This window comes from Glossina fuscipes, unplaced genomic scaffold, assembly GCF_014805625.2.
Source record: "Glossina fuscipes isolate IAEA_lab_2018 unplaced genomic scaffold, Yale_Gfus_2 223, whole genome shotgun sequence".
NCBI lineage: Eukaryota > Metazoa > Arthropoda > Insecta > Diptera > Glossinidae > Glossina > Glossina fuscipes.
The window spans coordinates 585,536-601,661 of NW_023998566.1; the positions used below are offsets into that span (position 1 = coordinate 585,536).

The 16,126-nt window shown below is 33.1% G+C and overlaps 1 protein-coding gene across 5 annotated transcripts in view; it reads right to left on the reverse strand.

Annotated features, from left to right (window-relative positions):
* Positions 1–1,490: 1,490 nt before the first annotated feature.
* LOC119642463 overlaps positions 1,491–16,126 on the reverse strand; it is a 79,087-nt gene continuing 64,451 nt past the window's right edge. For 2 of the 5 annotated variants that reach the window (XM_038041614.1, XM_038041615.1), the window contains exons 5-7: positions 5,940–6,096; positions 5,708–5,822; positions 1,491–3,012 (exon numbers count right to left, since the gene is read on the reverse strand). In XM_038041614.1, the coding sequence (XP_037897542.1) occupies positions 2,806–3,012; positions 5,708–5,822; positions 5,940–6,096 (479 nt within the window). In that variant the 3' untranslated portion in view covers positions 1,491–2,805. Of the gene's footprint in view, positions 3,013–4,595; positions 4,770–5,587; positions 5,636–5,707; positions 5,823–5,939; positions 6,097–16,126 lie in introns of those variants that run through there. The other 3 variants (XM_038041613.1, XM_038041616.1, XM_038041617.1) reach the window with 3 other exon arrangements.

The following is a 16,126-nucleotide window of genomic DNA, read 5'->3' on the forward strand; positions in this document are numbered from 1 at the left end:
AACTCACCATCTGCAATTGACCATTCTTTGTGCATCGCAAAGGAATTGAACATTCCCTTAAAAATTTCTCGCTCTTTTGGTGTTAAACATCCCTGGATTTTGAAAGGCTGCTCTTTTGACATCTCACTGTCTATGCACAAGAAAGAAGATACTCCAAATTACGTCTTCAGGAATCTAATAGCTGAGCAAACCCAAGTATTGGACAATACTGGTTGGAATCTTTTGTACACAGACGGCTCAAAATCTCCTGGTTTGCCTCCTGCTTGTGCGGTGGTAGATGCTACAGGACGGGTTCTTCTCAACAACATATTTCACGAAAGCACTTCAACTTTCATAACCGAAGCCAGAGCTATCCTTCACGCTGCCAACCTTGCCCATAAAAACAAACTCAAAACCGTCATTGTTACTGACAGTTTGTCTGCATTACAAGCTACCCGGAACCCTTCGACTTCGAGATGGAGCACCATCAACAAATTAAGGAATATAATTACTACACCCGACGGAAAAATTAAAATGTTATGGGTACCAAGTCACATCGGTTTACTGGGAAATGAGCAGGCTGATCGAGCGGCAAAGTATGCTGCTTCTGCTCCTCTAATTATGGATGATGTCATGGAAAAGATGGATCTTCAAAGATACATTGGAAGAAAAGTTAAAGAGAAAATTGCAGAAGGAAATTTACAATACCATCATCTACACTACTCTTGCATTAACCCTCAATTAACTCCACCCCTATATCCAACAAATGTTGAGAAAACCAAGATCCAAACATTTTCGAGAATTCGCCTTGGTCATACAATTGCAACTCACCAATGGATCCTGAAGAAGTCTTCTCCCCCAATCACATTCTCTGCGACTGACTCAACTTTTCCTTGGCTAGAAGTATTGCATTTGGAACGATTAACCCTTTGAACATTCTACAATCAGCTTCAGAACCAAATATAAATTCAATATATTACTTTATTAATACTACTAAGCTTATTATCTAATATCCATTTATTTAAATTAGAGCCGATAGCCTGTGTTGCTAGTGCTCAATGTCTTTTTTTTAGTCTAAGAATTCAATTCATTAGTCTAAAATTAAAATAATAATAATAATAGCCCTTTCGATTTATTTTTAATGTATTTATAATTAATTCGGGTAAATATTACATAAACCGAATTATTCTCGCCATGAATTTGTAATGTACCGAATGCAATAAACGCTTGTATTAACTAAGTTGAGTAATTTTCATTTTAATTATCTCCATACATGAATAAAAAGTGTAGAATATCTTTATTTTCGTAATTTAATATGATGGCATTGCCAGATAAAACTATCTGACAGTTATTAATGTGCTTATTGCTAATGTGGTGTTGCTGTTTTTATTTCCACCTTTTATTGTTATTGACGCTATTATTATTGCCATTGTTTTAGCCGCTTTTATTGCTATTGTTGGTGGTGTTGACTTTCTCCTTGTTGTTTTTATGGTGTTATTGTCATTTGGTTATGTTTTTATGATTTATATACTATAATCCGTCATAATAAAAACATAACTACAAGATTGTAATTAACTTAACATACAACTTAATAATAATTTTTCAGACTAAATGAAAAATAATTGTCTATACAAAATCCTCGAAGTTTTAAATGGATTAAAGATAAGTAAGTAAGTTAATGATTGCGTTTTATTGTCATCGTTTTTGTCATTTTCTCACAAATTTGGTTTTCCGAAGACAAATTCACCATTGCGGCTCCTTTTTTACCCTTCAATCTATACCTTTCTTAAACCAAAAATACTGCTTTAGCGTGAAACTGATTGTCGAGAGTTTCAGTGTCGCTTTTCGGAATACCAAGAACGTCAAAAACGCTGACAAGCACAATCACTAATATTATAAAAATTGACAGCTGTCAATGGCAGAATTAATTTTACGAAGGATTCATTTTCACGAAAAAATTAACAACGATGCATACGAAAATAAATCCAACTTTTTTCATTTACTTTTTATTTTACCAACATATGCTTAGTTATGTATTTACCTTTTAATTTCTCGCTTTTAACTTGAATCGTTATGCGCTTTTCTTGAAAAAATAAAATTTTCTTTTATTCTATATATTAAAAATATACGAAAACTACGTTTGCCTATTATTATTAAAATATATATTCATTCAATCGCTCTCTTTGTATAAATAGAAATAGATATAAAAGAAATAATGTAAGTATTTTCTAGATTTCAATATTTCCATATCCAGTACAATTAATTTTTGTTTTCTAATTTCTTTTTGAGTATTATTTACTGCTTAACGCTTATGCACACTTTCGTTGGCATTTACTTCCATTTTCACCAAATCATTGCTTCTTTAATGTTATTTATTATATACCAGTCGACTGAAAGCTTTCGATACTTAAAAAACAAACGAAATGTCGAAACGGACAATTTTTGACATGACGTCTGTCCATCCAATAATGCAGTAAAATAAGCGCGCGATACGTTAGGAATACTCAACTGAGAGTAGGCGGAGAGCCTACGCGGCTTGTCCGCTCAGCTCAGGCCCTTCAGATTATCACTCCATACCAAAATCATACGATCGCTTTCATTCGTTACATTTCCAAGGAACCTTTGCGATACTATTGGCGTGTGAACAAGAATATACATGCAAACAGATGAAGAGAAGATAAAGAAAATGCAGAATAGTCCAAACAAATTACTTGAAATCAATCCGTTTTAATATTTCATGGCGCCAATAAGTAGAAACGTCAAAAATAATGGTTTGTTTCACTTGGTTTAAGATTTCTAAGGTTAGATAGTCTTTTTATATAATATTTAATTATTCATTTTTTTCATGTCATTTTTTTCCTCATTTCTTGCGTCGTTACTATATGCTTTACTGATTGATATGTCGTTTGAAGTATTAACAGTTACTTGACCATGTTTTATTATTTTTTTTAGTTTTATTTTCAATTCAATTTCGTTTTGTTTAGATACAGTGTTGTCCACATTGGGATATCCCCATCTGCTGTCTCTTAAAACCTAAAAAAAAAAATATTTGTCTTGTTTAATGTCGATAAAAAGATAATTCTATGCTATTTTTGGATACAAAATTCGTACAAAAAAAAACACCAGAATAAAAAATATAAAAAAATTATCGAACTGAAAATATCAAAAAGAATAAAAAATCAATGACGGAAATTAAAAAGAAAACGATTCGTTTTTAAAATGAATTTTTATTTAAGCGAGCTGCGGGATGGCAAATAAATTTTATCCTAGCCATACACAAGATAGGATTTTAATATGTAAGAAAGCGGGTTTTGCCCTCATAGTAAAAAAACTTTAATTTTTTATTTGATATATTTTACTCTATTACAATATGGATTCTGGTCCGGAAGTTCTCTTATTTAATATCCAAATTTAACGTCTTGTTAAGAAAAGGTCATCCGCCACTTTTGCGGCCGTCGCCATTTTACATTTACAGTTCGAATTATTAATTTTATGACGACGGCACACCCTCTCTCATTTCTTTGTCAACAAACTTTTGGCGTTTGTGATCTGTCAGTATTATCATACAAATCGAAGAAATCGAAGTGGAAATTTTTCATATTGCTGTTTCAACGCAACTAAAGGTATGAGCAGCAAAATTATACATTAGAAAGAGCCAGAAAGATCAATTACAAATTTCCACACCAAAAAAGCAAATTAAAACAAAGCTTATAAATTGAGATATTTTGTTAGAAGTGATGGACTCGCTAGACACCACATAATTATATACATTCAACGAACATTTCGTAGATGATTGTTCCCGACTGTTCATACCACATCAGTTATATGGTTACTATGTTCTGTCACTGCTTCCTCTCAAGTCGTTTAAAGAGTAAGTCTATAAATAAGACTATAAATAATACTAAAGCACTTTCCAGGTAATTAGTTTACTTCAAAGTACCATATCCCAACCTAGCTTTAAAATCAATTGTTGAGCAGTTCTCTATCGCTGTTTTACTTTTGTAGGCTGATTACTTTTTCACCTCTTCTTTTGTTGCTGTTACAATCTATTATTGGTTTCTTCTAACAGTATACATTTGCTGACCGCGAAGTCCAATTTGGATAATTGTCAAAATTATGTATGTAGGTGCATTTTGAATTTGAAGTAGTTATCTCGTGTGTTCTAAACTTAGATTGATTTCCGTAACAGGGTGAAATTGGCGAAAATTATTTGAAAATAAAAGAAATTAAGAGTTATTATGTTTTCCTATTAAATATTTTTCTTTGGCATCACTGTCAATGACGCCAGTCTTCAATTTGTCTTACACTGTCATTAATCGTTTCTTCCATACTCAAAGGTTCAAGTCAAGAACAGGTCAAAAGAACTTGAAGGCAGATTATCATTTCTGGAAGCCGTTCGTCAAAATTTCGTGAATCGTATTCCTAGATACATTTAAGTTTTCTCATTCATGCGACACCATAGGCACACATTGCTTGTGATTTAAAAAAAATTTTGGATAGCTGATTATAATACTTTCTATGCAGTATACAAATAAAATTACGTAAAGCGCAAAGATTGTGCCACTTTATTGATTCTTGTCTTAATTTCAATAGATACGCGTTACGAGAGTTACAAAATTTTTATCATATCTCTATCCTGTAGGCTGAGTTTGAAGATGATAGCGGTTGAGAAAAGGTAATATTACTGAGAGCAAAAATGTTATTTGCCGAAAGTTTTTTAAAGATAAGCCAGCACTAATGTCCCCGCCATGACAGTTCTCCGGGAGCTGCGTAAAATTATCACAATATATCTGGAAAACATATAATATTACAAATATAACATTCGAAGTGTTAAAATAAATTTTTTGGTTACAAACAAATGTCGACATTGTTTGGAACTTTTGCAAAAAAAAATAAATAAAATTTGATAACTCCAGATGTAATATGATCGTCTGAATATAACGATCGAAAGGGTTGAAATAAGTTTTTTGTTTACAAACAAATGTCGATATTGTTTGGTATTTTTGTAGAAAATTAAGAAATAAAATTTGATAATCCCAGATGTAATGCGATGATCTGAATATAACATTTTGTGCCTCATTCCACAGAAATGCTGTTTGCCATCTTTATAACATACAGCAAAGGTCAGCCAGATATTGCGCACATATTTATAACTAGAAACCGAAAATTGTAAAATATCCGATTAATACTATTATCAATTACAAAAGAAGTGGAAAACCTTACAGAACGCTTCCTGGCTACTTACTGCATCTTTGTCAATGATTTCGCTGCAGAGTCAATAGCGAAACATTTTAAGAAAGAGAAAGGCAATTCAAAAGGCTAAAAGAGTTACGTTCGCCCTAGCAAGCTTTAATTCTTTGAGCAAAGTGTGTGGCTTTAAAAATAGAGGCAACGAAAATATTCTCTTTTGGATTAACTTGAATGTTCTAAATGGAACTTGACGAATATAAGATATCATATCTTTAAAAGATACGATAAGGTGAGTTGGAGTTTTGATTGTTATTTGGTGCTGTCACGGAACATCCGGATTTTCGAGCATCTTCCAGATTTTTTCAGCAGCGTCAATAGCTAGCAGCGGCATTGCATTTATTACGACTAGCGGCCTGATGAAATAAGATTTTGTTCAAGAAAACATTTTTCGAAGCAAGTTGACTGACTGATGGTTTTTTCAACAGCAAAAAAATCTGCAGTTTGTTATGTATAATTAATTGAATAAGCAATAAATTACCTTCGTTAGGCTGCTAGCATATTTGTCAACTAATTCTCGCGTAAATTTTGCTGCATCAATACCGCATATTTTCCTCGCAGCGTTTTCTGAGCATTCCACAAGTTGATTAATGGAACTATGAAAGATTTTAAAATTAAAATTCTTTTGTAAATAATTTTTATAAGCAAGTCTTTACAATAACTTTCATTGTACTTTACTACATATCTACATTTTTGCTTGTTTTATAGCTTACCAACATATAGTTTTTATATTTTCATTAACGGTAATGTTTTCTTGGGTGTCCTGATTTTTATTCGGTTTTAAAAACACCATAGCTTCCTTGTAACGATTGGCGCACACCTCAAATTCTCGTTTGGCCATTTCAGAGCAAGGTGCGTGACGTAAGTACTCTTGCAATATATAAAATAAAAATAAGAAAGGAAGCAGTAAAATGTTTCCAAATAAAATTTGTTTGAAGTCTACCTATGCCTGCACTCTAAAAATAATAGCTAGGTCTTTTTCTAAAAAGCAAAGACGATTTGTGTTTGGGAAAATTATTGAATTCCTCTTTCAAAATCGTTTCTTGAGACAAGCCTTAAATGTATCGAACAGTGCAGCTTAGCGGCTTGCAGGCCAAGGACTCAACATAACTTTCGCTCGGAAACTTTTCGGTTCCGATGGAATATGTCATTTACTTTTGCGAAATTTTTGCTCCGTCTTTATCAGCTACACAGTACTTTTGATGACAATTTCTACGTGCGTCGGCAGCAGGACTAAGTGTCCTTCATAAAATCAGACTTCGCTCTTATGTTTTACCTAGCCTTCCCTATCCTTTGCTATTCATCCAATTTGATTCTAACCGGATTAGCTCACCCAGGCTCGTTTTCTTATTAGCAACGCATTTAATACGGTTTATGCGAAACAGATTGTACTCCCAATTTTATACCCAGCCCTAATTTGGCCCCGAAACAAATTTTCACCGAAGGGAATGATACTGGTCTTTTAAATTATATAATGCAATTAAATTATGATATTAGGCCAATATTTCTAAATGAACATCTAAGAGAAGGTATTTATATGAAACATTCGCTTTTATATGAAGACAGAGGAAATTCAGGAATATGCAACCGGGAAGCACGACTACTTTAAAAAGTTAGCAGCTGGAATTAGGCGTAATTATGAAGTTGAAGATTATCTCCTAATTAAGATTGATGAAAATGGTTTCTAGAGGTTATTTCGAAAATTAAACGTAGGAACCATTGTCAAGACGGAATTTTTATAAGGCAATAATATATCTAAAATAATAGTTTATAGGGAACTCGTTTGGTCCCACACTTAGCTTGTTCGCAATGCTTTTGTACTGTATATATGGCTTTGAATGTAAATGGTGAGAATGCCAGCGAATGCTGATTACCAGTTGATTTAAAGTAGGACTTGAAGGGAGATGTTTTGCAAATTTCGGTTTGACCCTTTTCCCGTTATTCGTAGTAGTCAATCTGTTTTCTCTTTGGTCATGTAAGATGGAGTTCCCATGGTACGGAATCTTTCGTGAGTAATTCCCTAAATCAACTCCGTCCTGGATAGTTTTTAAACGTTATATCTGTCTTTCGATCAAAAGATAATTAAGGATGCTGCGAAGGCTCCATTTAGCATTGAACGAGCAATAAATATTTTCAAAACGTAGAGTATTAGTGGATAAATTAAATAAAACTGTTTAAGCCTGATCCAAAAACTAGAACTAAAAGTTAATAAACGAAACAACAGAGTTAATTTAATATATCATACGCTCTAAAGATTCTTAGCAATGTGTAGAATAACACACATACACCTAAAGGAGTTTATATTAGTGAAATAATGCCCATGCCTATAAGGAAAGCATTCATTTTATTTTTCTGATGGAATGAATAAACCATAAAATTGAAAAATTTTCACGTTATCAAATTTAATTTAAAGGCTTAACCATTTATCCGATCAGAACAGTTATATAAGTAATAAGTAAATTCCTGGAACACATCCGCCAGTTCCACCACGGCGATTGTTTTGTGACCATAAAGAAAATGAAATATTAATAGACTTAGTCTTATCAAATTTTGCAAACAAGAACATAAAATTAAAAATAAATACCCACGAAACCACTGATCTACAAGCTTCAAACATATAAAATAAACTAAAAGCTTCAACAATAAAATAAACTCGAAATCGCTCGTATAGAATAATGAATAACTGCACAAAATGTGTGAATAGCACACATTGAATTTTAATAGAATATTTATAGAAGGATTGAAAATTACGCTACCAGAAGAACAAGCGGAGATTATAATGCCGGAGCCATAATGTCACTCATATAAAGAAAAACCAAAATTCCTTCATAAAAGGGAGAAATGAAAGCAGCATGTGTATACTCTCAAGTCAGAAAATTAAAGTTGTTTAAAAATTTCGTTATAAAAACTATGCCAGCAAATATAGGGGCCATAAAGAATGTATATAAATCCAACAATCGCACATATTCACATATATTGATCGAAAATATGCGTAGAGAAGTAATAAACGTATACACAAGGAGAAATGAATATGTTATTAAGGTGAAGAGATCATATGCACTAGGTACAGTAGTAAGCATAAGAGTAAACATAAAACTTGCGATTATTGAAGACACTAGTTCTGTAGAAAATAAAAAGCAGCCAAAAACGAAATCTCTGCGGCTGTAAACTAAATGAATGACAGCTAATTAGCGAGATAAAATAAGTTAGACAATTAATGGCTCAGAGCGATAAGTTTATATATTGTAGATATGAAAAAACATCGACTTTAAACACAAAAAATATATGCATAGTTTTTTTATTGTAAAAACGATAACGTGAGCAAATGAGATGTTTAACAAAGAACAAAATTTTTGCACGATGTTGTAGGTGCTTGCATATATGATCGATATCCCCCAGAAGATTATCCAAAGTAAGAGAAACTCGGACAAATATAAATAGGGAGTTGGTTGGTAGCAAAACAATTTCCACAATCAAAACGTTTATCCAATTACCCAGACGAGACGAATTCTTGGTGTCTACTTACTATCGTGCGACCATATTCATTTGCAATAAGCTTTGTCGCATAAAAATACGATCAATGATATCAATGAGTTTTGTACGGAATTATGCACAAAACTTTACTTGTCAAAAGCACCTTTTATATCACATTTTTATAGCACATTGAAGTATGGCAATGTGAACGACAGATGACCGATGCAATAACCAAATGTAGTGAATAAAACAATTGCATGAACAAGACAAAAATCAATATATTGAATTGAAGGTCGTATTAGAATAATTGGAATAAAAAAGAAACATGACTATCAACCAAATATTTCAGAATTTCTAGTATAAATAATAACGACTCTGGCTTCGAAGTAAGAGTGTGATTTAGATAAAGTTAAATAAGACTTAATTTTGCGCATTAAAGACGGATCATTAATTTACACCGAGCTGGGTTTTTTGCAAGCGAAAACTTATAACGCACGGTAGAGTCTCATCGTAGTTTAAACAAACGGTATTTGGTGAAAAGAGAGCTAGAGAGGAAACGAACGACAGAGAGATACCTATCATCAGCCTAATCATTGTGAACTTAAACATCATTGAATGTAATCTGTTGTAATCAAGGGAATATTCACGTATTTGAAAGTTAGTTCACGACATAACCGAAAGTTGATAAAAATTTTTTTCCTAATGACGTAGGACTTTCGACTCATTTTCCTTGTTATCATTCATATATGTAAATGAAAAACCAGAAAAAAGAGAAATTTTTGTTTATATCAAAATCCGAAAAACTACAACTGGCTCTGATAAATAGACAATGAAACTATTTAGTGAATGAATATTTTTTTTATTTTTAATTGTATATTATTTATACACTTAATATATGCATACAGTTGTATCAATTATGAAATACGTTAATAAATGAAATAGAAATAATAAAGTGGCCACATTATTTCTTATTTATTATTCCAACCATAAAATCGAACTACAAAAATATTGTCAGAAACGATTATTACGCTCAACGATATGCCTCGGCTAGCTCTTGCTCCACACGCTCAAGTCAAAAATTTTTACAGATGGTCCATCTATCTCCAGATCAATCTCATCGGAGGTTGGCAAATTCCTATTACTATCATCATTCTCTTTGGTGAGAATAAAGTCTTTGGCGGCATGTCGCATATTTGCAATTTTTATACATTTCTCATATATATTTGAAGAGGCGGCACTTAGATTGAACGCTTGGGTACAAAATTTATGTAGACGCAATGCTTGTGAACAATATTGACACTTCTATATTGCATTACCTTTAATATTACATTCATCGTATTCAAGAGTAAGTTTCTCAAATCATTTACTTCTGCAACCTTATAATCTGCCGATAATAATTTGGCGGAATGTTGTGGTTCTGTTTCATCGCTCTTCGTATTACTTCTAACTGCAGTAGGGATAAATTATGTTAAGATCAAAGCCAGAAATCAAAAGATGTTTAGTAGACTTTTCGGGAGAAATCCACATATGTTGGTTCTTCTAATATATATCTTAACTTCACTTCATTCAAATCACTTCATTCAAATTTTTCATTAATAAGGACCTTCATTCGTCTTCAGGCAATTCTTTTAGCTGTTCTTGCCCATTTTCTACGTATTATAAAATGTCGTTTAAGCCCTCAATTAATATATATATTTATTTCAAATAACTATTCGCGCTGCTTAATTTGGGATAAATATCATAGCGAAAGTTTAAATTTTCCATACACTCAGAAGACATAGAAAAAGATTCGCAACTAGGTCCAAAAAATCAGTTTAAGAAAGCATGGTTTATTATACAAAAACAAATTTAATACGTTTACTTTTCTTTACTTTAATAATTCCATCAATTCTACAATCGGTAGACTTAAACGATTTATTGAGCTGACATTCTCGCTTCGATTAATTTTACTTTGCAATCATACAAATTTGCGTCGTCTTTTTTTAAACGACATACTTGCTGAAGATCTTCTAAATTGAAATCCACGCTTCTAATTACTGTTTAATGTATTTTTTCGTGTGATTTGACAAGTTTGTCAGAGTGTATTCAATAGTTGTTGTACCTACATGATTCCAAAAAATGATAGTAATCAACCAAGGGTGAATGATATCACATACGCGCGGTGAAACCAACCGAAAAATGGAAAAATAAACTAACTTTAAGAAACGGGCTTATGCTGCAGATAGATGTAAGTTTCGAAAAGAAGGTAGCGATAGGTAATGATAAGTAGGTATATTTATGAAATCGTAGCAATAAAGGATTAATTATTTCAAGTCCGTACAGACTTTACTGGCTCGAATTACATATCAAAACCAAAAAATTTTAAATCGCAGTAACTTAATTCGCGATACAGGAAATAGAAGCCTTTGTGAAGTAAACCTACACCGCTCTGTAATAATAATCAATTCAAATGATATAGCTTCGCAGAAAGGAAGCTGTCGTAAGTAAATATAAAACAAAGTTGGTATTAAATAAGTAAAAATCAAAACCGTCGTAATAAGATAAACCAATGTAAAATAAAAAAGGGAAGCCTGTCACGTTTAAATACACAAATACAAAGTGATCAATGCAATTCGGCACAAGAAAACAAATTAATTAAAATCCGTATAATCGTAACACACCATAATAAAATGCCGAAATTTGTACATATAATTAAACTTCTGCTGTAATAAAATATGCGTAGCAACACACCAAGTGTCGTACTTTGAGTGAAAAACTAATAATTACAGGTCGAACTAGATAGCCCATTAAAGGGTATTGGTGTTGTCGAAGAAGGTAGTTGGAATATATCTAATTATTAATATCTGCTTCTTTAATTCTCATATAAAGAATATTTGAAATCGACATTAAATTATGTTACTTTTTCGAAAATAAACTACCCTTGGTGAAAATGTACTTCTGCGTGGAAACGTGGCAACATTGCGCAACTTTAAAAAGATGCGAAAATTATGCGAAATGCTTGGTCGTCTCTGACTGCTTCGGTTTCACCATTGTTCTCAACCATTTTTTCTTTGATATCTTTCCTTTCGCTCTTTTCTGAGTTCAATCCCACGTCCACTGCTCAGGTAAGTCAAAAACTCTCCCAAATGTTCGAAGGTTCATTAAAGCCTCCGCCCATCCCTATAACGTGACCAAAATGCGCCTGTCTTATAACGCAACTCTTTCAGTAATCGATGTGGCAGGAGCATTGTAAGTCAAATAAGCCATCACCAGTGAAAGTTGCAGTGTTTTCTTTGTTGTATTGAAAGTGTTCTTGCTACTTGCCAAGACCCAAAGTTAAGGGGCTTATATTTCCTTACTCTGATGTCGCCAACGGGCTTGCAGCAAATGCATAGTTTTTCATTTGAATATTTTTTGTTTCTAATCGTTTTTAACCTATCCACCTAAACGTTTGCATATGCAAAACCTGTGGGTATGCACAAGTCACATTTTTGTTAATTCCACTTAAAACTTTATGCAGCCTTAAATTAAGCCTCCATGTTACTCTGAGTGGTAATATATACACACGTATTGCTACAGCTAAGATGCTTTGCTAGTATGATGCCATTCTTTAAGTTATCATATATATGGATATAGCAAGATTGTTGAGAACGTACACCATTTAGTTTTCTATTATTCAAATTTCGTTTCGTTTACAATGAATCTGTTGAAATGTTTCATTCCTTAAGGTAAGTCGGTATGCTTAGTCACTGTCATATAAATAATAAAGTTGAAAAAGTCAACACGGTTTTTTTTCCCTGATATATCAAGAAAGCTGTGTTAACATAAATGATTCTTTAAGCTATGGCTATATTACGATCTAAGCTATAAGAGAATGCAAGGATACTACTTGTCGGTTTCTTCCCTTACTGCTGCTGCTATTGCACCTACCTCTGGATTAAAAGCTCTGTAAAAGGATGGAAAGAGTGGCAGGCGACAATTTCAAAAGCATCGTGTTAACACGGATTATTTTTTTATTTGTTTAGCACTGACCCATTGGCAGAGGCAATATAACTAATAAAAAATAAATTTGCTGCCAAATACAGAGAGTGCCCAGATTTCCTTGCGATCAGAGATAACAAAAATGAGTTAAGTAAAGTTGAAAAATTTTAATATCTTCGCGCAGATTTAAAGGATGTTCCTTCGAACACCATTTCGCCTTTGAAGCGAATTGAAGCTAATTAGGCTAAGTTCACGAACGATTTGATAATAGGCTTCTTATTTTTGAGACACACATTAAGGAGATTTTTTGGTTGAAAAATGTAAAGAAAGACGGTGCTACGCAATTCAGTGACAAGCTTAAGACTCGCGGCCATTACAATCTATAAGTAGAAAGGAGCTAATCGCTGATCCATTCTTGTTACGTTTAATTACTTCAAAGTTTGATGCACAATCACGAGCTAAATGGGAAGAGCTTTTGCCAATTGACAAGTTTACATCATTTTCTACAGTGAAATCGATTTTGCTGGAAAAGAAGCAAAATTTTCAGGCACATTATTTGCCAAACTATCCAGTCAGCAAAAACAGTTCTTCGTGTGATCGAAATGCTCTTGTGACCTCTACTGCACCATCGTTTTCTAGTACATTTTACGTCTTCCAAAAAAGCGACAGTACGAATTGTTCTCGTTCTGAAGCTGCTGTCATTGACAAGAGAAACATCATCCATTATTGCACCTTGATAGTGCTGCCGTCGATTCCGCTTCAATTTTGTCTAAAAATGGTACTCGGAAAACTTGCAAAATACATTGGTCCAAACATTAAACAATTAATTGACCGACCCTGCGACACCTACTGTTTTCGAGAACATTTAGATCGTGTTTATTATGTATCAGAACGCACACTAAAAATGGCTGAATCGGTTGGGCGTAAAAAGCTAATTAGGGAAGCAATGAAACCGTTGATGTTGAAACGGTCCGAAATGGCATTTGCAATCATTTCGTACGGTAACCATTTTCCCTCCTTTTGGATATTTCCCACTGCACCTAAACATCTAGAAACTCTTGATTCTACAGTCTCTCTCCTAAAGTGTTTGCAAGTTCTTTGAATATTTGAGCTGGCTTTTACACATTTCTTGTCCGTTTTTGGTCATTGACACCAAAATCACTACTTTTACACAGTTGAAATCAAAACTCACAAAAAGGATATGATGGAGCAGCATCGCCGGAAGCGTTTGGTGGGCTTCGGCAGCGGATGGTTTCAAACAAAATAGCAAAAGTAATGAATGTCGAACACACAATTTTGAGCGTTCCTTGATTACAGTATCTAGACATTGTATATCTCAATAATACTAAATGAAAAACAGTTATTTTATGTAGAGAAAGATTAAAATCAGCGAATTTCATCGTTGCGTTTATTGATATTTCGTGTTACTCATCATTTTCTAGATTTCGCTGATCAAAATACGTTCAGGCGCCTAATATTATACCTCTCATTCAAATATTGTCATCTGAAGCCTGCATTATAACTATAATTTTTCAAGTAAATAAATGCGTTTTATTTAGTAGCAGTTGTTCTGGCATCAAATCTACGTGCTTACTGGCGAACTGTTTCGTTAACATTGTTTACCCGAAATTCTGTCTTAGCTTTCAATTGCTGAAATGGCGTAGGTATGTGTTGCTTAAATATAAACTTGATTTTCCTAATGTTTTTCGCTGATTTGTGCAACCGGTTGTTCTTCTTACTACTTTTCAATGTAATTGTTTGTGACTTTGACAGATTTTTGTCGCCATTCACTTGCTGCCCATTCTTTTGGTCTTGTTGCTAAGCAACATTTTTGTCTCATCTCCAGTTTTTTCTTTGCTGCGCTCCCAACGTGTTTGAATCATCGACTTTATAGAGTTTTCTAGCATCTTTGCAGTACATTAAATTTCTGGCAGATTCCTTCAATTTTTCATAATTAATTTATGGAACTGCGATGTAGTTCATGCTTAGTGTTGATGGGTATTAAAATGATTTTCTTTAGCTCACGTTTAAACTGTTCGACCGTAGGTTTATCAAGCTTTACTATTGCTCCCACATGTTTTTATGTAAAATCCATTTGATTATATTTTATTCCAAATGTTTGTAACGCTGGTAGCGTGACGTCAAAGACTTATTTTTTTACAATATTTCATCTTTACTAAATTCTTCACTTCGAATTTTAAATATCACGAAATAGCTGTCTAGTCTTGGTTATTTTCAAATCCATAATTTTAATGAAAGCCAGCGTATTGGAAGGTTAGATTTTCTCTCTATATATGAGTTTACGGGTCATGATAGCGCCTACATATGTTAGGGTCCAAAAAACTAAGCCTACGTGATTCAATTTCAATACCTTTAATTTCTTTGCGAAAACGCTACTATAAATTAATTTTCATCATAAAGTATTAAAAATTTAGCCTTTTTCCGAAAAGCTTAGTACTCACGTACTACTATATAGAGTGAAGTCACGAAATAGACCCACGTGGTTGAAATTAGATCCATTTCGTTTTTTAATTTAATTACTGTCACGAAAAACTTTCATCACAAAAAAAAAAAATTAACACTTATTTGATTCAACTTCAGTAGCGTTGATTTCTTTGTTATTCTACTATTATGGCCACTTTTCGCCATAAAACAAACGTAGATTCGATCATTTTACCGGATAAAAATTTAGTTTCCGTACGAACGTTTATTTATACGAGATGGTTCAATAATACTATTTAGTTCATTTTGCGTGACATATTGACTATTGCAATTTTTTCCATTTAATGACTTTTCAGAAGTCCTTCTGCATGTTACATACGTCCGCACTATTTATAAATTTATTATATTCTTTACCATAAATGGTGTAGGGCATAAATATATTCATTTCGTGACAGAAAACTTGCAGCACTGGCGTAGCTCGAAACAAGGCTGGTAAGTCATGTTTTCGATGATGTTTTAACTAAAAAGCGACAGCATTCAATTTCAAAATTTCCTTGTGATCAAAACGTGACGTTTTGTGTGCTGAAAATAGACGCTAGTCTATAAACTACACTGGCTTTCTTGTGCCCAGTCAGCGAACTTTCTTTAATAGCTTCTATTGATTTAAACGATTATCCTTGATTAGTTTCTTTAAGCATAGAAAAAAAAAGTAGCTAGGCGCAGCTGTATTAGCTCAGTACAATGATTGACGAAAATTTAGTTAATAAACGTACGTAATATTCCTTATTAACTACTTATTAATTCCGCATGATCCCTCCTTCTTACATTCTAAGCAACATTATGAGGAGAACGTAGAAGACACAACTTTTATGTTTGACTTGGTTTCACAAGACTGTATCGGTTTGAGTTCTCCGTTATGCAAATATTGATCGGCTTCCTCGGTTGTTGTCTCTGTGAACATTATGCATGTGTAGTCATTAATGGTGTACTTAATGCAAAACAGGTCTTGTGCATTTTACACGCG